At 41.3% G+C, this 24508-nt stretch overlaps 1 protein-coding gene across 1 annotated transcript; it reads right to left on the reverse strand.

Moving 5' to 3' along the window:
- Positions 1 to 1659: 1659 nt before the first annotated feature.
- PGK1 (phosphoglycerate kinase 1) lies at positions 1660 to 23745 on the reverse strand. The gene is made up of 11 exons (XM_081792902.1): positions 23552 to 23745; positions 17910 to 17960; positions 13901 to 14056; positions 13647 to 13791; positions 9944 to 10047; positions 8742 to 8861; positions 4947 to 5061; positions 4518 to 4697; positions 2901 to 3078; positions 2522 to 2620; positions 1660 to 2140 (listed from the first exon to the last, which is right to left on the reverse strand). The coding sequence occupies exons 1-11, from the start codon at positions 23614 to 23616 to the stop codon at positions 2100 to 2102; spliced, it is 1254 nt and encodes a 417-aa protein (XP_081649028.1). The 5' UTR covers positions 23617 to 23745; the 3' UTR covers positions 1660 to 2099.
- Positions 23746 to 24508: the final 763 nt, after the last annotated feature.

Here is a 24508-nt window from a genome sequence, read left to right on the forward strand (position 1 = left end):
AGTATGTAAAATGTAAAATGCCCTGCAGACTTTTGAAATCTCATGTTTACCTCTGTTCACTCCCAAAACTCCATTAAAATGACAGGAAAGAAAAAGGAAGGGAAAGTTACAAGGATAATACATGAATCAGAATGTCATTAGAATCACTTCTCAGCCTTTTTGCTAAGATCAAGTGCAGAATGTCATTAGATTTTAAGCAATGACAATGAAGCAAAGCCTTGAAATCTGGGAAACTGATATGTACACTGATTCTACATATAGCCAAACAGGCAAGTATTAGGGGTTGAATAAAGACATTTTCAGACATAAAAGGTCTCAAAAACTCTGAGTCCCAGGTACTCCTCAGGAAGCTAGTAGAGTTCTGTGTTTCACAAAAAGAGTCAAGCAAGAAAAAAGGGGGAAAAGGAACCCGGGAAAAGGGAGGCCCAACACAGGAGGTAAAAGGAATCCCCAACAGGGTTACCCCAAAGGGATTTCTTCTAGAAAAAGAAATCCCAGAACAACAGCTATATAGCAAACCTAGAAGGCAGCCAGGGTAAACTGGAGTGGAAGCAGAGGACTCCAGGAGGGATATCGCTAATGAAAATGAACAGACTTGTCTCACATGTTTGAATACACTGGGTATGAATCAGCGATAGGTACATAGAAAAAAAGTAAACTTTCAAAACTTATTAACCCCAAAGAAAATAAAAAGGTACATTATATAATCATACCATATGACATAGCTCAGCTGTGAATACTATTTATAATCACAATGTAGACTACTGATGTAATCTAGGATTATAACAAAACTATACTGGGCAAATTAAGAAGGTAAGTATATGTGGAACAGAGACTATAAGAATGCTAAATCTTCCCATGCATGGCATTAATACATATCGTTTCATAAAAATCAAGAGATTAATAATATTAAGTATGTTACAGAAACATGGAGGTAAGTACCAGAAAAAAGCTAAGTGTTGAAAGCAGTCATCTCTGGGGGATGGAAATCACAAATGGGAGGAATGGGCTGAAGCCTATTTTGTTGTCATAAGCCTTGACGTTTTTAAATTATGGTCATGTGTAACAGATAAAAATAAAATCTAAAATAAAGCACCAGGGTGCCTGGGTAGCTCAGTCAGTTAGGTGTCTGACTCCTGATTTCAGCTCAGGTCATGATCTCACTGAGATCAAACCCCACATCAGGCTCTGCACTGAGCATGGAGCCTGCTTAAGATTCTCTCCCTCTCCCTTTGCCCCTCCCCTGCCCATTCACTGTCTTTAAAACACAAACAAAAAAATAAACCACCTATCACATTATCTGCCATAAAGTAGGGATTCAATAAAATAAGTACACACTTATGGGGCACCTAGGTGGCTCACTCAGTTAAGCAGCCAACTTTGGCTCAGGTCATGATCTCATGGTTCATGAGTTTGAGACCCGCATCAGGCTCTCTGCTGTCAGCTCAGAGCCTGCTTCAGATCCTCTTTCCCCCTTTCACTCTTCCCTTCCCCGACTCTCCCAAAAATAAACATTTTTTAAAAGTACACATTTATCTAATCTCCCCTACCCTCCCCCACCACTGCTGCCCCGTCTCTTGCATTCACAATGTAGCTGATTTGATCTCTTCCCTCAAGATTCTGTTCTCAACCTAACAAAGTATGACAGGAAAAAAATAATCCCATTTCAATGGATACTTTTATTATTTATTGAATAGATCACCAACTTTGTCTCCCTACCTACCATTAGAGTATCATCTTATTTCCATTCTGAGCAGTGAAACAATGACAAAGTTAATCAGAATAAGCTACTTCAAAAAGAAGCTAACACAGCTTATTTTCTTTTAACAGGCAAAATATAAATATATGCAATCTAGAATGCACAATGGTTTAGTCACTAAGAAATTCAAATGGTATCTTGAAGAATGTAGGCAAATCCAGGGTGCAGTAAAGAAGAGCTGAGATGCCGTGCAACTGTTTTAAGGGTTCCTAGCGTTACATCTCTTGGCCACTAGCTGAATCTTGACATGGGGGAAGATTTTAGCTAATGCCAAGTAGAGATGCAACAAGTGCTAAGTTGACTTAGGGGCTGTGCACAGGAACCAAAAGGCAGGAAAGTACTAAACACTGCTGAGAGCATCCACCCCAGGAAGGATTTTACCTGTTTTTGAGAAAGCACACACACACAGACAGCATTACTATAGGACCATGAAGCCAGATATGCCTCCTATCTTCCCAACATGTCCCAATAACATGTCTGCTCTTCCTTAGGATAGATCTACGACCAAGAGTTGGTTAACTTTTACATTTTGGATCCCAGGTCTACTAGAGTGTAACCTCTCTGGAATAAGTCTTCCTCTCTGCCCCTCCCAACCCAAAATGGATGCTAGGAGCCTTATTTGAAGTTCCTCCATTTGTACTGTCCAGCTAATAATGAACAGTAATGACAACACTACCTACTAGCTCCACTCCATTCTACCCACCTCTCACCACATAACCCCCCACCTTCCCCCAAACAAGCCTAGAAACAGAAGAATCTCACCTTCCAGGAGCTCTAAACTGGCACCACCCCCAGTGCTCACATGGCTGACTTTATCCTCTGTGTTCCATTTGGCACAGCAAGTGGCAGTGTCTCCACCACCTGTTGAATGAAAGCCAAGTTAAAAGGAGAGAAAAGAAAAAAAATTAAAAGTATTGGCACCAAACTATAAGGCAGTATGCTCATAAGCCCAAAGATAGCTGACGAACCCCCAACTCCATCTCATTAAGATGTTCCTCCATGGATTATACACACCCGTTCAGCTCTCAAGATTCAACTGGCAGCAAGAAGCTCACTAAAAGTTAATCATTTCCCTTCTACTTCCTGCTGATCAGAATTCAGTCAGATCACACTGGCATTAACTTTGTAGAGGATCCTTTACCTATGATGGTGATGCAGCCCCTGGAAGTGGCTTTCACCACCTCATCCATGAGGGCTTTGGTTCCTTGGGCAAAAGCTTCCCATTCAAATACGCCCACAGGGCCATTCCACACAATCTGCTTAGCCCGAGCAACTGCCTCAGCATACTTCTTGCTGCTCTCAGGACCACAATCCAAGCCCTAGGAGGCAGAGTTAAAGAAGATGAGCTACCAAGAAAAGCTACTTACAGAAATAAATACCACCTCCACCAAGACCTGAACTCAAGGCAGAACACAAGAGTTTTTTGTAGAACCAAAAGATACCCTTCAGTCTTTAAAATTATAAACCTGCTCATGCCCTTTATGGAAGATCAAATGCAAGGGAAAACCTCAGGTTATTTGATTTAAAAAAAAAAACATTCTTAACCACACTATTTATGACTGTGAAGAACTAAATCAGTAGTTTTCAACCAGGGTCAATTCTGCCCATCCCCAGGGGTCATGTAGCAATGTATGAAAACATTTGGTTGTCACAACTTGGGAAGAAGGGGGAGATTCTACTGACATCTAGCGAGTAAAAGTCAGGGATGCTGCTCAACATCCTGCAATGTGCAGGACAGCCCCCACAACGAAAACTACCTGAGATGTCAATAGTGCCAAGGTTGAGAAATGCTTATCTAGATTCAGTGGTTCTCAAACTTTGGCATGCATTGGAATCACAAGGAGGGCTTGTTCCAGCAAAAATTGCTGGGCCCAACTCCCAGAGTTTCTGATTCAGTAAATCGGGGGTAGGGCTCTGAAACTTGCATTTTTTTAACAAGTTCCAAAATGTTGCTGATGCTGCTATTCTTGGAACCACACTTTGAGAAACAATGAAATAAATAATATCCACATGCTTAACAAAAGGAAAATGAGTAAGCAAACTAGTTTGTCAACATATGATTTTATACAGCTATTAAAATGATAATATGTGGAGGAGTGCCTGGGTGGCTCAGTTGGTTGAGCATCCAACTCTTGATTTTGGCTCAGCAGTTAAAATCCCCGGGTTATGGGATCAAGCCCCAAGTCCAGCCATGGGCTGTGTGGAGCCTGCTTAAGATTCTCTTTTTCTCTCCCTCTGCCCCTCTCCCCTGTTCACATTCTCTCTAAAAAATGATATGCACAGAACACTACAATCAACTATTTAGTCTTTAATGTACACACACCTTTTTTCCTCTTTATAATCAGTATAATTCTATCTTAATGTTTTCATATAAGATTTTTATATAGGTTTCTAGGTAACAACATAATCCAGAACAGTCCAAATCATGATAGTACATAGCACCATCCCCAGCACATAGTCAAGTACTTAATAAACCTTAAATAAACGAGGAAACAAAACATGGTTTTGCCCCCACATTACTGATGAAGACAGCAGCAATCATACCATTGCTTTCCCCCACATGGATTCTCTCTTGAGGAGGGTCTCACTGCTACACTTGGAGCCCTCTCTGACAGAGATTTCCTGTAGAGCTTCTTTTAAAATGTTTGCTGGTTGGTTGAATAAATGAGTGAAGAAGTGAGTGAATGTATGAATGAATGAATGAATGAAATCAAAATGTTTTTGTTCACTCATATTACCAACCACCCAAATGACTCACCATCCAGCCAGCAGGTATGCCAGAGGCCACAGTGGCTTGCCCAGTCTTGGCATTCTCATCAAACTTTTCAGCAGTGACAAAGTCAACAGGCAAAGTAATTTTCACACCATTCTTCTCAGCTTTGGACATCAGATCTTTGACGATCTTGGCTCCCTCTTCATCAAACAGAGAAGTGCCAATCTATACACAGGAGCCAAGATGAAGATCAGCCTCTGCACTAAGAACATGATTACCTCACAAAGCATAGGAATAAGATACAATACAATATAAAGAAACAATTCCAGGACAAAAGAAAAACAACTTTCAAAATAAATAAAAATGGAAGTTTTGTTAGGGCTCATGTCAGAAGCTGGTTTGCTCTTTAAATTTACATAACCTGCTATTTCTCATGGAGAGCGATTTCACATCCACTTAGCATTGGTTTCCTACCTCCATGTTGTTGAGCACCTTAAGGAAGGTAAAAGCCATTCCACCACCAATAATCATCTCATTGACTTTGTCCAGCATATTATTGATCAGCTGGATCTTGTCTGCAACTTTAGCTCTAGAAGGGAAAGCAAGAACATCACCAAAAGAACAGATGAACTAAGGAAGTGGTATTAAATAGTGGCTGAGTTTTTATACCAAGGCATAGGAACAAGGAAATATCCTCCAAGTGACAAAATTATTGGCTAACTACTCTGGAAAATAGTATGGAGGTTCCTCAAAAAGTTAAAAATACAACTACCCTACAACCCAGCAGCAATTGCACTACTAGGTATTTACCCAAAGGATACAAAAGTACTAATTTGAAGGGATCCATTCACCCCGATGTTTATAGCAGCATTATCAACAATAGCCAAATTAGGGAAAGAGCCCAACGTCCATGGACTGATGAATGGATAAAGATGTGGTATATACATACAATGGAATATTACTCAGCCATAAAAAAATGAAATCTTGCCATTTGTAATGATGTGGATGGAACTAGAAAGTATCATGCTAAGCAAAATAAGTAAGTCAGAGAAAGACAAATACCATACAGTTTCACTCATGTGTGGAATTTAAGAAACAAAACAGATGAACATGGGGGAAGAAAAAAGAGAGGCAAACCAAAAAACAGACTCTTAACTATAGAGAAGAAACAGAGGGTTGCTGGAAAGGGGAGGTATGTGGGGAGAATGGGTTAAATGGGTGATGGGTATTAAGAAGGGCACTTGTGATGAGCTCTAGGTGTTCTATATAAGTGATGAACCACTAAATTCTACACTTGAAACTAATATTACAGTGTATGTTAACTAACTGGAATTTAAATAAAAACTTGGAAGAAGAAAAAGAGTATTAGCTAACTTTGCCCTATGTTTCTTCAACCCAAAAGGCCAATCTATTTCTAAGAAAACTTCTACAACATAAAGGATGTAGAATACCTACTATTGGGGCACCTGGGTAGCTCAGTCGGTTGAGCATCTGACAGTTGAGTTTGGCTCAGTTCATGATCTCAGTCTTGGGATCGAGCCCCACATCAGGCTTTATGCTGGGCCTGGGCATGAACCCTGCTTAAGCTTCTTTATCCCTCTGCCCCTCCCCCATTCACACTCTGGCAGAACAAAAAGAGAAAAGAAAAGAAAAGAAAAGAAAAGAAAAGAAAAGAAAAGAAAAGAAAAGAAAAGAAAAGAAAAAAGAAAAAGACCTACTGTCTAAAGAAACCATGAGACCCAAACAGGTCTAGTTTGCCTTCTACCCACAAAAACCAGAAGTCAAGACAGCTAATTAATTATACTTCAGCAAGACTGCTAACTGTGGGATCCCTGAGCCCACTCAAAACTGTCCCAACCCTACAGAAGGGATCAGATCATATACCAAACAACTCTATACCGAGCAAAAACAGGTATCCACACTCTTAGATCTATGTTCAGTTGGTGGGACATGTGGTTTATGGCATTTATGATTCTACTGGACCACTTAACTCAACACATCTATCAAGCACCTTCTCTGTGCCAAACAGTGTTCTAGGTCTTTGAGAAATATCAGTGGGCAAAAACCAAAGACCTCTACACCTTCAGAGCTTCTAGTATAAGTAAATAAGACAATAAATACAGACCTACCTTTCAGCTCCCTGAGAGAGAAAAAAAAAACTAAACATAAACACTCCTATATATATAAATTCCATTGAAACAAACAAGAGATCCCCTTGGGCCTGTTTCCCTCTTCATTCAATAAACAAGATGATGCCTACCCTGTGAAAGGCCCTATGCTATGATTTGTGAGAGGGAGGTTCAAAACAACAGTGACATGGGGTACTGAATGGCAAGAGACTGTTTATCTCCCTTGTAAAGACTGGTCACCACCAAGGGTTAAACATGGATTAACTACTATCCCCACACACAGAGCAAGAGCACAAGAGAGAGAAAATAAATAAGACGGAGAAAAGGAAAGAGACTCAATCTCTTCTGAAGAATGTGGGATGGATATGCTACAGCTCAAGTGCCCAGCTTCTTCAACAAATCAATGGAATGAAAACAATAAGGAAAAGAAGACTACTACAGAATAAAATATGCCTAACAACCAAACTCAAGGCATGGACTTCATCTGGATCCTTATTCAACCAAACCAACTGTAAAAAGATAATTTCTGAGATGACAAAGAACTTCTGAATACAAACTTGATATTAGATGACAGCAAGAAAACTGTTAAATTGTATTAAGTATAACATGGTGGTTACTGAAAAAGAAATCTCCTGATCAGTTATGAGATACATACTGAGCTATTAAGTGAAATTATATGTCTAAGATTTGCTTGAAAATGCTGTACTCCTGACAAAAATGTCAGTAATTGTTGAAGCAAGGTATTAGGTACCTGGGGGCTGATTACACTGTTCTCTCAACTTCTGTACATGTTTGGTGCTTCCACAATGTTTTTTAAATAAAATGTAAAATTTCCCCCAAACTGCGAATGGTCTAAGACTACACTGGAAGAAAGGTGGCGAAAAAAGACCCTCCACATCAACTTTCCCCAAAACAGCGATTTCAGGGTCAGCCTAAAACCTAACCATAACAACTAGGTGGCACTCATTACCATATTACAGGACTACAGAAGGATGAAGAAGAGAAGCTCAAATCCTAATCTCCAGAGCAGCAAAGATAAGAGTGTGACCTTTATAACTCAGTGCACAAGAGGGGCAATACTTCTAGGACACAGATGACAACCTGTACCCACCTGAATTATTTTTAGGACCCTGAAACTGGGCTCATGAAGCCTGAAGAGCAACTATGCTACCTGAAATTGACACCGAACTCCAGAGTCAGCTTTCATAGGAAAATGCTGAGTGTGTTCAATCCCATGGAAAAAAGAAAACATGCTCACAGAAGGGTCAGTGGCATCCAGCCATAACAAGGGTGCTACCTAGATAGCCATGCCAAGTGACAGGAAGTTATCTTATCCAAGCAGTACACTAGGTCCCTGTGCCCACTCTATCACCTAAAATCTATCTTCCCAGCCTCTTAACCTTTGCAATTCTGAAATTTCTACTTCTAACTAAGCCATTAGAATATCATTATCTACGTGGTACCTTTCCCCATAGGGGAAAATATGAAAAGGTATATAATTAGGGGAAATGAGTTCCAAAGGATAAATTAAATACATATGAGGGGATTTTCATGGTTATTCTTGCCATACTATATGTATGTGAAAGGCTCAAAGGCTTCAAAAATAGTAAGATGAGCAACTATGGTAAATTTTTCCCATTCTTCCCTCCAAAACCACTTGCTCTCCTTCTGGGCCCTGTTTTGTCCCAGGAGGCTGACCTGCATGGACTGCATCAAGGGGCTCTCTGGCTTCCAGTTGGGTTGCAGCCAATTGGAAGTGGGAGAGGGAACATCAGAAGACTGAAGGGAGATGAAAGTATTTATTTCCCTGGCTATCCCAATGTCCCCTGACCAAGGCTACAGTTTCCATCAGAGGGCCCTCTCCACACAACTACCCTCTCTGGATTCTGATAACCACTTCTTCTCTTTGTCCCTTCAGGCCTAGGGACTGTGATGGCTGTGTCTAGCCCCAGATTACTGTACTGTCCTTTTGGGGTTTCCCTGAACCCTACCTACACCGTGGTAGATAGATAGTCCCTTTATTAAATTCTCCTCAGTTACCCACTTTGATTGTGCTTTCTGACAAAAAACCACCCAAGTCATGGCCTACTATCAGGCAAATATACTATTTAAAACATGATCTCAGAAAGGTTCTTGATACCCGCCCAGAATGGCCAGGAAGGGTCGCTCTGGGCTCTCCAAGGCCTTGGCAAAGTAGTTCAGCTCCTTCTTCATCAAGAAACCTCCAGCCTTCTGTGGCAGATTGACTCCCACCATGGAGCTAGAAAAGAACAGAGATATTTAAATTTTGGTCAATCCCTTACCAATTCTCCCAATTCTAGAGGCCATCTCCTTATCGTTGAAATACTTTCACAGTTTTCAATCTTAAACTGCAATTAAAACACATAAGGTTTTTGATTAATAGAGCAGGGCCAAAGGGAGCAAGTAAAAAGCAATGACCTTAAGTAGAATTTAAGATACCCAATTAATAGTCTTCAAGTCAAGGGTTTAACCATAATAAGCAAATCAGCCAATTGGTGACAACAGGAGAAAATTCTTCAATTGCTTCCTAATAACAGCATAAGACCCTGATCTTATAGGGGCACTTGGGTGGCTCAGTTGGTTAAGCGTTCAACTTCGGCTCAGCTCATGATCTCATAGTTCATGGGTTCAAGCCAGGCTCTGCGTTGACAGCTCAGAGCCTGGAGCCTGCTTCGGATTCTGTATCTCCCTCTCTCTCTCTCTCTCTGCCCCTCCCCCACTTGTGCTCACCCTCTCAAAAATAAATAAATAAACAACTTTTAAAAGACTCTGATCTTATAATTTTAACACAGGGAGGACTCTACCTGAAATATCCTAAGAGCAACCTCTTCCTAAAGCTTGACAAAAAGCTCCATAATTTTCAACATGTTTCACTTTTATTTCCTCAATAAAATAATAACCAAGGATATTCAACAAGAACCACAGTCTAGGGGCACCTGTGTAGTTCAGTCAGTTGGGTATCTGAATTCGGCTCAGGTCATGATCTCACAGTTTGTGAGTTCAAGCCCAGCTTCGGGCTCTGTGCTACTAGTTCAGAGCCCGGAGCCTGTTTCAGATTCTGTGTCTCCGTTTCTCTCTGCCCGTCCCCTACTTGCGCTGTCTCTCTTTCTTTCTCTCTCAAAATTAAATAAACATTTAAATTTTTTTAAAAAAAGAACCACACTCTAATTGGAAGCTCCAATTAGAAACAGAGGGTGAAAGGATCATGTTCTATATAATACATCACTCACAGAAATCTCCAAAAACAACCCAGAACTTGGGCTATTCCAGTAAAGAGAGGATTACTGTTCCCAGTTCAACATCAAATAAGACTCTTAGTACCTGTGGGCTCGGTGAGCAGTGCCGAAAGCATCATTGACATAGACATCTCCTAGCTTGGAAAGTGAAGCTCGGAAGGCTTCTATTTTGGCTGGCTCAGCTTTAACCTGCAACAACAAAAATACAAAAACAAACAGAAAATGTTGATTGCTCCTAAGACAACTGTAAAAGCATTTCATACCAAGAGTCCTTTTGAACATCTCTAAAGACCCAGAGTTGGTGGGACAGCAATTTTCACAACAAGCAATAGGATATATTTCTTTTTCCAAATACTCCAGGTCTTTTGGTCACTTCTACATTCTGCTCTCCATCATCTTGCCTCAAATTGAAAACTTAAGATTCCTGAACCATGGCTTAACTTCTAGTCACACAAAGCTAATCACATCCCACTGACCTCTCCCCAACTCCTAGGACAAGATTCTGATTATCTTTCCCTTTCCTTAGCTTGACTCATATCCTCATTTTAACATATCCTTGTAAAAGTCAGGATTATACTTGACGCAGGCTTCTAGATACCACGGCCTTTTTGCAAAGGGAGAGGCCCTCACACATATTCTTCATGAGCCTGGGACAGAGAAGGCAGGTGGACACATGGCAACAGAAAAGGACCTCAGAAATATTTTATATATATTAAAAGGCTGTATTTTATAGAATCTTCCCTAGAAGTTAGGCATCTAAGAAAACAAGAAATATACTTCTACCAAAAAGAGAAGCAAAATTAGAAGTAAAACATGGCTTTGAAATGTCACCTCGGCATCATGGGTGGCTCAGTCGTTAAGCGTCTGACTTCAGCTCAGGTCATGATCTCATGATTTGTGAGTTCGAGCCCTGTATCAGGTGAGCCCTGCTTCTCTTTCTCTCTCTCTCTCCCTTCCTCCCTTCCTCTCCCTCTCTGCCCATCACTCACTTACACCCTCTCTCTCTCTCAAAAAAAAGTCTCACTTTTGAGAGAGACATTTTTTTTTTCAACTTTTTTTTTTTTTTTTTTTTTTTATTTATTTTTGGGACAGAGAGAGACAGAGCATGAACCGGGGAGGGGCAGAGAGAGAGGGAGACACAGAATCGGAAACAGGCTCCAGGCTCCAAGCCATCAGCCCAGAGCCTGACGCGGGGCTCGAACTCACGGACCGCGAGATCGTGACCTGGCTGAAGTCGGACACTTAACCGACTGCGCCACCCAGGCGCCCCGAGAGAGACATTTTTAAGAGAAAGGGGGATCCAGGGATCCCCCCCACCCAAAAAAAAGGGACCTAAAGCAGGATGGAAGGATGGACAAAGATCTCCAGAAAGAGACCAAGAAAAACGCATGGGGGAACGTGGCACTGAAGAATATACAGCACAGATGTTTATTTTAGTCATTGCCAATCCCACTCCCCTGTGTTTCAAAGTGAAGGAGGCTACACAAAGAACAGGGGCTTTCCTCTAATGACCCAAAGAATGCAGGGGCCCTAAATGCTAAAATTAAAGACTGCAGAACCCACATAATCTTTCTAGAATGGAATATTACCTGCCCTTGGTGACTGGAAGATTATTCGTGTAGTAATGAAAACACTGCCCAAATGGCAGGACACCTGGGTTCTAGGCCCAACTCTAACACTAATTCACTGTGAAAACCTTTGGCAAGTTGATCTCTGTCCCCGACATCTTCTCATCTATTAAAGACATGATAACCCCTTTAAGAACTGTTTAAGGAAAAAGGGGGCAAATTGAAGCTCTTCATGAAAAAGGCACTATAGAAATTAACAATATTCAGAACCCATTTCTCATTTTTTATCTGCCAATAAATAAAATGTTCCTAAAAGACCAATGTGGGTACACTGGAAGAAGGAAAACTCTTATGTCCCTGCTTTGTTGTTGTTTTTATCTATTTTGAACTTACTACTGGGTCTTGAAATTTCGAGCATCAAAGCCACTGGACACTTGACACTAATGTGTGTTTAAATGCAAAGTTAATTAACTAAAAATGTCATAGTCTAGCACAGTTAGTTCATCACTCCCTGAATAACAGGTTTTCCCTCTATTTGCTACCACTTCGAAGTCCTAGAGTCTGTGCAAGTGATTCTCACTCTAAAAGGGCACAAAATTTGAGGTCAGCATTTGACTCCTACTACTGTACCAAGACCATGCCAAAGGCAGGATAAGGCCTGAGTTGCTAAGAAAAGAAACTGCTTGAAAGCTGGTACTCCGATGACCTTAAGAAACACCAGAGGGGTGTCTGGGTGGCTCAGTCAGTTGAGCATCCAACTTTGGCTCAGGTCATGATCTCACATTCATGGGTTCCAGCCCTGCATCAGATTCTGTGCAGACAGCTCAAAGCCTGGAGCCTGCTTTGGATTCTGTGTCTCCCTCTCTGTCCCTCCCCTGCTCGCACTCTCTCTCAAAAAATAAAAATAAATAAAATGTTAAAAAAATTTAAAAAGAAACACCAGAAGTACAACAGGAGATTGAGATACTAGCCTCAAAGAATCTTGTTCCCCAAGACACTAAACACCTTAAGAGTGGAAAGTTCTAAAGGATGACTTCAGCTTCTCTTCTACCAATAGGCAAATTCTAAATCATCCTCAAAGAACCAGCTTTTCATTTAATATTTGAATTATGGTTGTCAGGTCATAGTAATCTATCTTGTGGATTATCTACAGTTGCTCTTTTTTTGTTTGTTTTGGGTGGTTTTTAACTATGGTCGTTTTTGCACAACACCAGAGTTGAGTAACTCCAACAGGATCATATACAGTCTTGACTGTAGAGCTTACAAAGCCTTATCATCTGGCCCTTTATAGAAAAAGTTTGCTGATCTAAAGGACTAAGCTAGATATAAAGCCCAGCAAGAGCACCACTGCCTTTAACTTTAGTAAAATGAGTGCCTTTCTGAGACTTAAATTTCTTTATGAAATGATGATAATACCTGTACTTATCTTAAAGAGAATTTAAAAAAATGGTTTACACTGCATAAAAAAAAATGCCTTAAATCCAAGGCACTGTCATCATGAACATCATTTACCCAATTACAACAAATTTTCCCAAATAGTCCCTTTCCACTTGACTTAGGAAAGTACTTTTTCTGCTCACATAATTCTTTTATAAGAAAATCCCAATTATATCACATTTAATTTATGGTTTTAAGAGTACTAAGCTCAACCATTAAGTTAATTCCCCTTCTAAATAAGAACATTCATTGTCCTTCCATAACACATTAGGGCCTATTGCTTAAAAGAAAAACTGTCCCAGTCTTAAAAGAATCTAATACTGGCTCTGTTGGAGGAACACCTGGTAGAGCATAGACACCCACCCCCTCAACTGCCTGTGAATGTCTGCTCTCAGCACTTGGGAATCATAGCCCAAGTAGGATTATCACATAATGTCAGATTTCTCATGTTATCATAGGCCAAGTGGGTACCAAAGGAACAACTGCAAAAGCATGTCCACTGAATACTCATACCCAAGTATAGCCGATATTCTATTCCTTGACATAGGTGGTGGTTACACAGGCGTGTGTACTCTGTGGTAATTCATCAAGCTATGCATTTATGTGTGTGTATATATGTGTATATATACATACATATACATATACATATATATATATAGGTGTGTGTTAAACTTCAATAAAAAGGTGTGTAAGGAAAAAATAAACATGAACTACCTCTATTCTTCAGTCTTCTACAGACTCAGCCCTCCTCACCCCCAGTAATGTCAAAGTCACAGGTCCTACCTTATTCCCAGAAACATCTTTTCCCTTCCCTTCTTCTTCCACATGAAAGCGAAGGTTCTCCAACAGGATGACAGACCCAGCGGCTGGGTCAGCACAAGCTTTCTCCACTTCTGGGCCCACACAGTCCTTTAAGAATAAAACATCCCTGGGGAGAGCACAAGATGGAGACACTTGAGCAGTCTGAAAGAAACAGTAACAACATGCTTCACAACATCTCCTGTCAGAGTCCACCAGCTCCAGACCCTGGCACTTACCTGCCAAGCAGAGATTTGAGTTCTACCGCAACTGGCTCCAAAGAGTACTTGTCAGGCATGGGGACACCATCAGGCCGGCCCAGATGGCTCATAAGAACAACTGACTTAGCTCCATTGTCCAAGCAGAATTTGATGCTTGGGATGGCAGCCTTGATTCTGTAACCAAAAACAGACAGGTGGTAGAGCAAGGTTACTCCTAGGAATTAGTGGGAACTATTTTATTTATGGTCTCATAAAATATAAAGCCCTTTTTCTTCTCTTAAATTCCTTCAAATCTGTTGGCAACTCAGTGATGGTCCTCATGTTCATGTTCAGGGAAAGAAATCAATTATGATGCTAACCTTCCACCTAGGATTGTTCCATCTGATCCTGTTTTGCCCCTTAGGCAGAAAAGATTTAATATAGCAGGCTTGAGGCTGCTATCTTTAGAAAGACTTGCTTGCAAAGTTGGCCCCTGGCCAGTGTCTGAGAACCTGGCTTTCAAAGTGGTCCCTTGGTTCTCTGACATGGGCTGTTCACTGCTCCTAGAGTGTACAAACTAGGTGATTTATGCTGAACACCTGCTTTCCTCTAAGAGTCTGGAATTTTGTTGGTTGTTAGGCAGTGGGCACTCATATGACCAGCTCCCAATAAAAATCTTGGGGGCTGAGTCTCTAATGGGCTTTTCTGGGCAGAAACAACACATACAACTACTGCATTTTCCACTGCTGGAGGGAAAGAGCACTGGAAGCCCCTGAATGGATTTCTCCAGATTTTATCTGTCTTTTCCCCTTGCTGATATTGTCATGCATCCTTTCACTGTAATAATAAACCTTAGCAGTGAGAACTATATGCTAAGCTTGTGAGTCCTTTTAGTGAGTCACCAAATATGGAGGTGGTCTTAGGGACCCCTGAAACATCCCTCTTATGTGACTGAGGAAGAAATCTAAAATTCCCAAATCTTGGGGCACCTGGGTGGCTCAGTCGGTTAAGTGTCTGACTTTGGCTCAGGTCATGATCTTGCAGTTGGGGAGTTCAAGCTTCGCATCAGACTCTGTGATGACAGCTGGGAGCCGGGAGCCGGGAGCCTGCTTTGGATTCTGTGCTGTGTCTCCCTCTCTCTCTGCCCCCACCCCACCGCTCACGCTCTCTCTCTCTTTCAAAAATAAATAAACATTTTTTTAATTAAAAAAAAAACAAAAAAAATAAAATTCCCAAATCTTAGCACCATTAAAAGAAATTTGAGGAAAATTTAAAAATATGTAGTAACTTCCAGGGGCGCCTGGGTGGCTCAGTCGGTTAAGTGTCCGACTTCGGCTCAGGTCATGATCTCATGGTCCGTGAGTTCGAGCCCCACGTCGGGCTGTGTGCTGACAGCTCAGAGCCTGGAGCCTGTTTCAAATTCTGTGTCTCCCTCTCTCTGACCCTCCCCCGTTTATGCTCTGTCTCTCTCTGTCTCAAAAAATAAATAAACGTTAAAAAAAAAAATTTTTAAAAAAAAATATGTAGTAACTTCTTGAGGAGGGCACCTGTTGGGATGAGCACTGGGTGTTGTACAGAAACCAATTTGACAATAAATTTCATATTAAAAAATAAGTAAATAAATAAATAAATAACAATTAAAAATAAAAATATGTAGTAACTTCTTTGCACTCATTACAGATCCTAAGGCACTTTTTTTGTAGGAAAAAATACATTACATAGAACATAATTTAAATAATGTATCACATTATCTATAGTTTAGCCAAAAAGTTATTAAACTCCCTTTAAACATGTCAAATTTTTTTAAAGATTTAATACAAGCTTTACATTTTTGCCAGTCTTTCAGAAATTAAAATTAATAATGAAGAAAATCATTCATTTATTCAACAAATATTTATTGAATTCTTCTTATACCAGTTACCTTTCCAGATTATGAGAATATAACAGTGAATAAAAACAGTCTCTGCTCTCACTGAAGTGAAATTCTAATAGAGAGACAATAAATATATGTATATATATAAAGTATATATGTGTATATATGTATATACATGTATATACATGTATATATATAATATATACATCTATATATTATATATATGTGTGCGTATATATATAAATATGTGTATGTGTGTGCATGTGTGTGTATCAGGTGGTAATAAGAGCTGCATAAAAAATAAAGGTAGGGAGACAATGATTGGGGAATAGTAGTGGAGGGGATTTTAGACAGGGTGGCCAGGGAAAGTCTCTGATAAGGTGACATTGCAGCAGAGAATGGAATAAAAAGCCAAGTTATGTTTCTAAAATGTATTATGCTATTTGACATATATAAAAACTCACTAATACCAAATAAAGAAGAAACCTTCATTAGGCACAAAGTTTGCCCAAAAAAACAAATTAATCTTCAAGGCTATCCCTTATTGGCAAGTTCTATTATTTCTAATGCTTCAGTTTGTGAACTCAACACATTTTCTGAAAATGAAAAAATGTACGCAGACATGTTTATCTGCCTTTTATTCATGAAATACCTTGATAAGCTTGTTTCCTATCTTTTCTGTGTGCTGCAGAAAATGAAAATCAAGAAAGGTCAGAGCTGCCTTGTATAAAACAAAGACCTTCCACTATGGTGCAGCAGGGATGTACTTGGTAGAATGCCAGACTCTACTCTGGGGCCAATATCTGAAAATGTTTTGGGTCTAGACCTGTACTGTCTAATAGGTAACCATTAGCCTCATGTGCCTCTTAAATACTAGAGATGCGACTAGTCCAGATTGAGAAGTGCTATTAAAATACATGTTGCATCTTGGAGACTTACTACCAAAAATGATCAATGTCCCTTTAATTTTTATTGATTACATATTGAGACCATTATTTTGGACTTACTGGATTAAATAAAATATGTTATTTAAAATTAAGTTCACTGGTTTCTTTTTACATTTTTAATGGAGCAATTGGAAAACTTTATATCTGGCTCAGATTTCTATTAGACAACACTGCTCTAGATCATTGGAAAACACCTTTCCAGCTCAAACCCTTCATTTAAAATTAAAAATTACTTTAAATTTTTTTTTTTAACGTTTATTCATTTTTGAGACAGAGAGAGACAGAGCATGAACGGGGGAGGAGCAGAGAGAGAGGGAGACACAGAATCGGAAGCAGGCTCCAGGCTCTGGGCCATCAGCCCAGAGCCCGACGTGGGGCTCGAACTCACGGACCCCGAGATCGTGACCTGAGCTGAAGTCGGACACTCAACCGACTGAGCCACCCAGGCACCCCAAAATTACTTTAAAAAAAGGGGGGGATGCCTGGGTGGCTCAGTTGGTCAAGCGTCCAACTCTTGATTTCTGCTCAGGTCATGATCTCACAGTTTGCGGGATGAAGCCCAGTGTTGGGCTCTGTGCTGTCAGCATGGAGCCTGCTTAGGATTCTTTCTCTCTTTCTCTCTCTCTCTCTCCCCCTCCCTCCCTCCCTCCCTCTCTCTCTCTCTCTCTCTCTGCCTCTCCTGCATTCACAAGGTCTCACTCTCCCTCAAAATAAATAAAAACATTAAGAGCAATACTATCATATAAAATTTCTGCTCCTGATTTTGGAGCCAGGATATTTAGAACAGCCTAAACTAACTGAAAATATTACTTCGGAAGTCCTTTCCTTTACATCAAAATTCTCAAAAACTGATTGTATCTGGGCCATGTGGAAAAATACACGTAAGCTTAAATATTACTAGTGTTAAAAAATCATCTTGCACAGTTCTTTATTTTCCAAGGGAAGCCAAGTAACCTTCGACTTTTGTTATTTTTTAAAAATGCATAACCCCAAATCCTTCAAATTTTCAAAACATGGGGAGATTAAAAAAATCACTTTCTTAAGATGACTTATCCCAATTTTTACATTTTTATAATAAAACAGACCAGAGAGTGGGTTTGTGGAAAGCCAAGAATATATGGCTTAACTTACCATAGTCCTACAATAAGAAAAGAAAACCATTTCATCTTATTTAGCCATGGACACACACACATCTTAAACCAAGCTCAAGGTTTAGCAGAGACCTTACCTCTGGTTGTTTGTTATCTGGTTGTTCTTCATTGGAACATTGAAGTCCACTCTAAAAAAGAAACAAAATTTCAGGTTTAGAGCCATGATCCATTCGATTTGTTGTTCCCGCAAAGATTAGGAGAGGCACTTTTAGTGAACCAGTTAAATAAAGTGGGAGTTCAAAATCCACCTTCAAAATAATGTGCCATTAGAAGTCAAGACAGTGGTTAGCCATGGAGAGGAAGGTGGGAGTAGGGCCTGTGATAAGACACCAGAGGGTGCTTCTGGGGTTACAGTGTATTTCTTGACCAGGGTGATTAAACAAATGTGTTCGTTTTGTGATAAGCCTTTGAGCTTATGATTTGTGTCCTTTTAGGTATATATCTCATACTCTAAAAAAGGAATTTTTAAAAATAAAAATCAAACCTAACTGAAATCACAGGAACTAGCCCTGAAGTCCTGGGAAGCTAAAACCAGTTCCATCTAAAAAGATTTTTATGTGGACCTAGCATGATAGTAGCTAATAATAAATGGCAGCTGGATAGGTAAGGGGTAATTAAGGAATACATCTTGATTCTGATTCCTTTGGTATTATTTCTGGGTCCTAGTGAAGGTAACTAACATCACTAAAAAGAAAAAAGTAACTGGAAAAATAAAACACATCAATTGAGTATCATTCTTTTTGGAGAAAGCCTGGGGCCTTGTGACCAGAAAAAACTCAGTGTTGAAGACCGAGTTCACAGGATTCTTCAAGCAAAACACACAATAAAAATAAGATACCTTCTTTCAAAAAACCTGATAGGAGAGGGTGGAACATGTGACCCTGCCTACCTGACAAATAGGCAATTGGAAGAGAAGTGATCAAGATGGCACAAATAATTTCTCTCCTTTGTCACCCAACAGAGATTACTGCTTTACTATTCATTTTTTAAGAACCAATAATTCCTCCCCTCTTCTTCTGAACTCCTTGGAACGTCAGGCCTAATTCAATCTGACTGAAAACAACTACATGGTATAGCTGATTGTAGGGTCTAAGTGTTGCCTGCAAAATCTTCCTTAAATTTCTTTCTTTCTCATCTATAGAAGAGGAATGATAGTATCTACCTCTTGGTTATTGTGAGAATTACATGAGTTAGTGATCTGTAAAGGGCTTAGAAGAGTACCTGGTACATGGTAAGTGCCATACAAATGGCAGCTATTATTATGTATGTTAATGTTTCTTCAACCATTACAAAAACAGCTAGCAAGTCACACACTGCAGGGAAGGTATGACCTAGTGGAGAAGACCGCTGCCATGCTTGAGGCCTGGCAGACAATTACAAAATCCTAGACCTATTAAGAAGACCACCAATTTCCTATATCCCCTAGGACAGTACTCCAATCTACATCACTGAAGAGCAGCCATTCCAAAGGTGGGTTGAAGGAATAATTCTATGTTCAAACATTTTAATTAAAAGTCTTCAAAAATAAAAGCAGTATGCCTCTGCTCAGAAATACACTCTACTCAGTTTCGGGCTACTTGATTATGATTCCAAGCATCTTCTCTAAATATCCTGAACAAGGCCCCTGCCAGCCTTAAAGTACATTCCAAAGAAGACAGAGTATCCCATTGCCTGTGTCATTTTCCTTCTTACAGGCTCCCAGAAAGGCCTGTGGTCAAAAGCACTAATGGCAACAGGCTGAGCCCTAAGCCAACCTTTGCAGTGCCCCTATTCCCTCCCTTACAGGGAGGAAATTCTTTGGGCAGAAAAACTCAAGAATCTGTGTCATCTATCCAAGCTGCCATGGCACACCTTACTGATGAGAACTGGACTTCTCCCTTCTCATTGCCTGTGGATTACCTCCTTTCATCATCTCCTAGAATCTCAACAACAGCTCTGATTTTAGCTTCTTTCTGAGGACTCCACCACAGAAATTACTCTTACCTACACATTCCACTTCTTCTATGTAAAATCGGCAGCCCTTCCATTTCCACTTCCCTGAAACACTCCTGAACTTAGCCTCAGGCGTGAACTCAGATATCACTACACAACTATCAGAATGGTTGAAATAAAAAACAGTAACACCAAATGCTGGTGAGGATGCAGAAAAACTTATCGCTCATACACTGCTGATGGGAATGTAAAATAGTGTGCTTGCTTTGGAAACCTTCCTGGGAACTCCTCAAACGGTTAGGCATATGACCCAGTGATTCCACTCCTAGGTGTTTACCCAAGAGAAATGACAGCCTATGTCCACACCAAGACTTGTGCATGAATGTTCAATGTTCACAGCAGCTTTATTTGTAATAGCCCCAAACTGAAAAAAAGCCAGATGTCCTTCAAGGGGTGAATGGCTAAACAAACTGTGCAACATCCATACCATAAAATACTACTCAGCAATATAAAGAATGAACTACTGATACATGCAACAACTTGGATAAATAGAGGGTATTAAGCTGAGTGGAAAAAAAAGCCAATACCAAAAGGTTATATACTGTGTAATTCCACTTATGTAACATTGTTGAAATGATAAAATTTTAGGGACAGGGAACAGATCAGTAGTTACCAGGCATTGGAATGGAGGGAGTGGGGGGAAGGTGCATGACTCTGAAGGGGTAGAATGAGGGAGGGCTTGGTGGTGACCAAACAAGACAGTTTTGTAATTTGACTGTGGTAGGAGTTACACACAACCTTTGTGTGATAACACAGCAAAGAACTATACACTTTATTCCAATGTCAACCTCCTACTTTTGATATTGTACCAGAATTTTGTAAGATGTATCCACTGGGGGAAATTGGGTGAACAAAGACTTCTCTGTACTATTTTTGCAACCTTTTGTGAATCTGTAAGTATTTAAAAATAAAATGTCAAAAATATTGATTTAAAGTAAGATATCAAGTCTCTAACACCTGCAATTTCAGGGCTCCAGGCCCACTAAAAGCTCTCAAGAGTACCATGCCCACTCTTGCTTCACTGGAAATACCCTCTGACTGGAAAATTGGGGTATTATGAGCATCTTAAAGGCTTTTTCTCTGCTCAGTTTTTCCTCTCCATTTCTTTTTCCACTACATCAAAGCTGTTGCTTAACAAGTTACAACAGGTTCAAGAAACACAGGTTTAAAACAAAACAGGGGTGGAGGGAGCAGGTAAAAGGGAAGTGCTTCACAAGTCAGCAAAGGAGTAAGACTGGCAATCTTTGATAGGAAGAAAGGAAGTGACATTGCAAAAATAAGCAGGAAGTTTACTCAAAAGGCTATAGAGTCAACTGGAGACCAAAAAAATGGAGGTGGAACCTGGTAATTACCCAGTCAGGTTTCTGGCTATCTGAAGTTCCCCAACAAATCAGTCAGTTTCCCCGGGCAATTCAAAGCAGGAGCCAGAAGACTCAGCAAACATCAGAGTTTTCTTTTGCAGGACAAAGAGAGGAGGCAAGGGAAGCCACACTCAGGAGGCCCCATTTCTGAATCACTGCCAGCAACCACCACATAAAGGCACCAAAACAAGAAGAAATTTGAGCTGACAAGGCATAGCTGGCCTAGGCTCTTCCAAAAAGTAGTCCTACAAAATGTGACTCCATTCAAAAGAGATACATTAATAGAGAACAAAGTAACTTCTTGTCCTCAGGCCAAATAATTAGAATTTATCCTGGGTGGGGGGGGGGGGGAAGAATATGGATTGCAACCTTCACAGACAGTCTTTAACCTGTCCTTGTTTACAATGGTGAGTATTCACAGGATCTGGCTGGCAGACAAAGAGACCCAAATTCTAGTCCCAGCTCTGCCACCAATTTGCTAGTTCAGTGACCTTGGACAGGTAATTTTCCATCAGCAAAACAGGACTAGCCAATCATTTCAAGGCTCAGGGTTAATCTGTGTTAAGTGAAACTTTGAGTCCTTGAACAGCAAGTTATTTCATGTTGGGTCCGGAGGGAGAAAAGATAAGCACCTCCTAAAGTCTCACTCTCCAACAGCCCAGTTAATTCCTCAAACCAGTTTCCCTGAGGAGAGAAAATAAAGCCCAAGACTGCAATTGCAGGAAGGTGACCAGCAAGCGTGACGCCCCACCCCTTGTCTTCCAGCTGGTGTATGTTATCTGGAAAGGTCAGCCTTGAGCCCAGTGAAGATGAGAGGCAATAATTAAAACCTACGATCCGGTTGCATGCCAACATCCACTTGGCCGATTTTTATAGAATCTATCCCCTTTCCTTAAGATCATCAGAAGGGTAGAAAGGGCCCATTTTTAATACCAGGATGGCTTTGATTCCTACTTTGTCCAGAGTGCAAATGCCTAGATCATTTGGGAAAATGTGGATGCCAGGTGTTTTTCATGGCCCTAAGATACTGTTTTTCTATTTCCACAACAAGACAGAGAAGGCCACTTGCAAACTAATAGTGGCCATAATGAAATTAGAGAAAAAGGGAGAGCTGCATCAACTTTTACGGTGCCCAGAGTTATGAAATTCATAGTGCCCTCCTATATTTAAGCCTAGGGTAAAGGGAGATTCTCTACTGCCTAATGTGTCTGTTAATATCCAAAAGATGCCCTCACTTGAACCAGCCCAAATTGGGAAAGGGGTGGGATCACGCCATTCACATGCCTGTCCATCAATCAACCACTTCCCAAAAAGGACAAGACTGCACAACGCTATCAATGCAAGCCCTGTGACTCCCAAAATGCACCATCCTTGGATCCTATCAAGGTATATCAACAGTCAAGTCCAGCAGTTACATACCTAACTGTCCTCCTGCACTTTGCTCCTGGCATGCAAATATACCGTAGGTTACAAAAAGGATAAACGCAAAAGTTCCATGCACCATACAATTTGGGCATACAAGGGAGAAGCCATGTTGGTTAAGTGACCAGGGTTCCACATGTGCAGAGTAAAAGACCCCTAAGTGCCTGGGTAGTCATCGTCACTTCTAATATCCTGTTTCTCTAGCCACCTGTGAGGTGAGGTTGGAAAAAAAGAATGAGCAACCACACCCTGCTCTACCATCACCCAGCATGTGTCACAATTCTGATGTAAACCCCATGCATGGCCTGTAGTCCAACGGTGGCATGTAGAGAGGCCTGTTACATAAGCTCTGTAGGGCCTCCTTCTGTGCACCCCACCCCACTCCACCCTCCCATCCCCAATGCTTTAGGGGGTGTTACTCCTGAACATCTAAATAACCTCTTCAGGGAAATTTTTCCTTTTGTGCAGTGACCTTTGGATTGTGGGCCTTTTCTTATTTATCTGGGATGGTCTAGGGCGGTGGGGGAAGGGAAACTAACCAAATGACCTTTCAAGGTCCCCTTCTTGGGGCCTAGGGATTTGCAGGCTAAGCATTACATCTCACCTCGCCGGCTGGGAGCTGGAGACGATGGAACCTCATCTCAGGAATAGGAAGGAGGGCAAAATGGGTCCCGGAAATGAGCCCTTCCTCGGCGGAGCCACCTCCAAAGGGCAAAAACGGCTCCCTTTCTCGGGTGGAGCAAGTGATTAGAAACCGTAAAACTGGAGCAAAGCCTCAGCCACAATGGTGGGCAGCCTCACTCTGCAGGGCTAGAACCCACGGGGCCGGGCCAAGGACTAAAGCAAGAAAAGGCAGAAAAGGGCAGAAAAGGAAGCAAGCTGGCTGTGGCCAGAGACGCGGCAGCAGAGCCCTTGAGGGAGCATGAGCAGATGTGCAGAATTACCTCATGATGACCCGCTTCGCCTTCACGTTCAGCTTGTCCAGAGTCAGCTTATTAGAAAGCGACATCTTGGCAATTCAACGGCAGCAAGGCTGAAGGCTTAAACAGCGGAGAAGAAAGCGGCCGACGTATGTTCTAGTAGCGTGCGGAATGCAGAGAGCGGTTCAGGCCACACCGCCCCGCCTACCAGTCCTCCCTTTCCCCTCCCGCGCGCTGCGCATAGCAGCCACTATTGGCCGCGGCTAGAAGGCGCCGACGCCCTGCCATTGCTCTGAGGCGCTGTCCGTCTGCGAGGACACTGGTGGGACGTGCGGTTTTAATTTGTCACGTCCAGCACGCAGCAGGCCGCTGGAGACCTTCGTGATTTGAGGGCGGGAGCAGGAGGCGGTGCCGCGCGGTCGGCAGCGGGAGGGAAAGGGTACTGTGTGGTGCTCCAGGCGGACGTGGCGAAAGTAACAGGCTCAAGGCCTCTGCCCGGGCCCTGCAGCTGCCCCACCCGGAGCAACTGCAGCGCCCAGCAAACCCCAGACAGCCCGGGGAAAAGCGCCGCCCCCCACCCCACGGAATTCTTGGCAGCCCTACCAGTATAGATGCAAAGGGCACTTCCTTTTGGAAGACTAATCTGGTTTCCTGGCTGCCTAAAACGGAATTCTAAGTAAGGCTGCTGATTGACCTTAATAATTGAGACCTCTCAGAATTCGGGAATGGCCTAGGTGCCCCGAGCTTCCCCTTTTTTATAATTAAAAATGCAATGTCTTTGTTCCGGTTTTGACACAATTAATGCTAATGGCAAACAGATAGCATTTTTCATATATTAACTAATAATGGTTACAAAACTCGGAAGTAGGTATTGCCTTCCTCATTTTACAGATGAAGTAAATGATGCAGAAGGAGGTTTAGTAACTTTCCTAGGGTTTCAGATCTTGCAAATAGTGGATTCAAACCTAGGCAGTCCAGATG

This window comes from Panthera onca, chromosome X (genome assembly GCF_046562875.1).
Source record: "Panthera onca isolate mPanOnc1 chromosome X, mPanOnc1 haplotype 2, whole genome shotgun sequence".
Taxonomy (NCBI): domain Eukaryota; kingdom Metazoa; phylum Chordata; class Mammalia; order Carnivora; family Felidae; genus Panthera; species Panthera onca.

Coding starts and splice junctions, on each gene's coding strand:
- PGK1 (XM_081792902.1), bottom strand. CDS start 23,616: ATGTCGCTTTCTAATAAGCTGACTCTGGACAAGCTGAACGTGAAGGCG. Junction 17,961..23,551: donor GCGAAGCGGGTCATCATGAG/GTAATTCTGCAC, acceptor TTTCTTTTTTAG/AGTGGACTTCAATGTTCCAA. Junction 13,792..13,900: donor CTCAAATCTCTGCTTGGCAG/GTAAGTGCCAGG, acceptor TGCTCTCCCCAG/GGATGTTTTATTCTTAAAGG.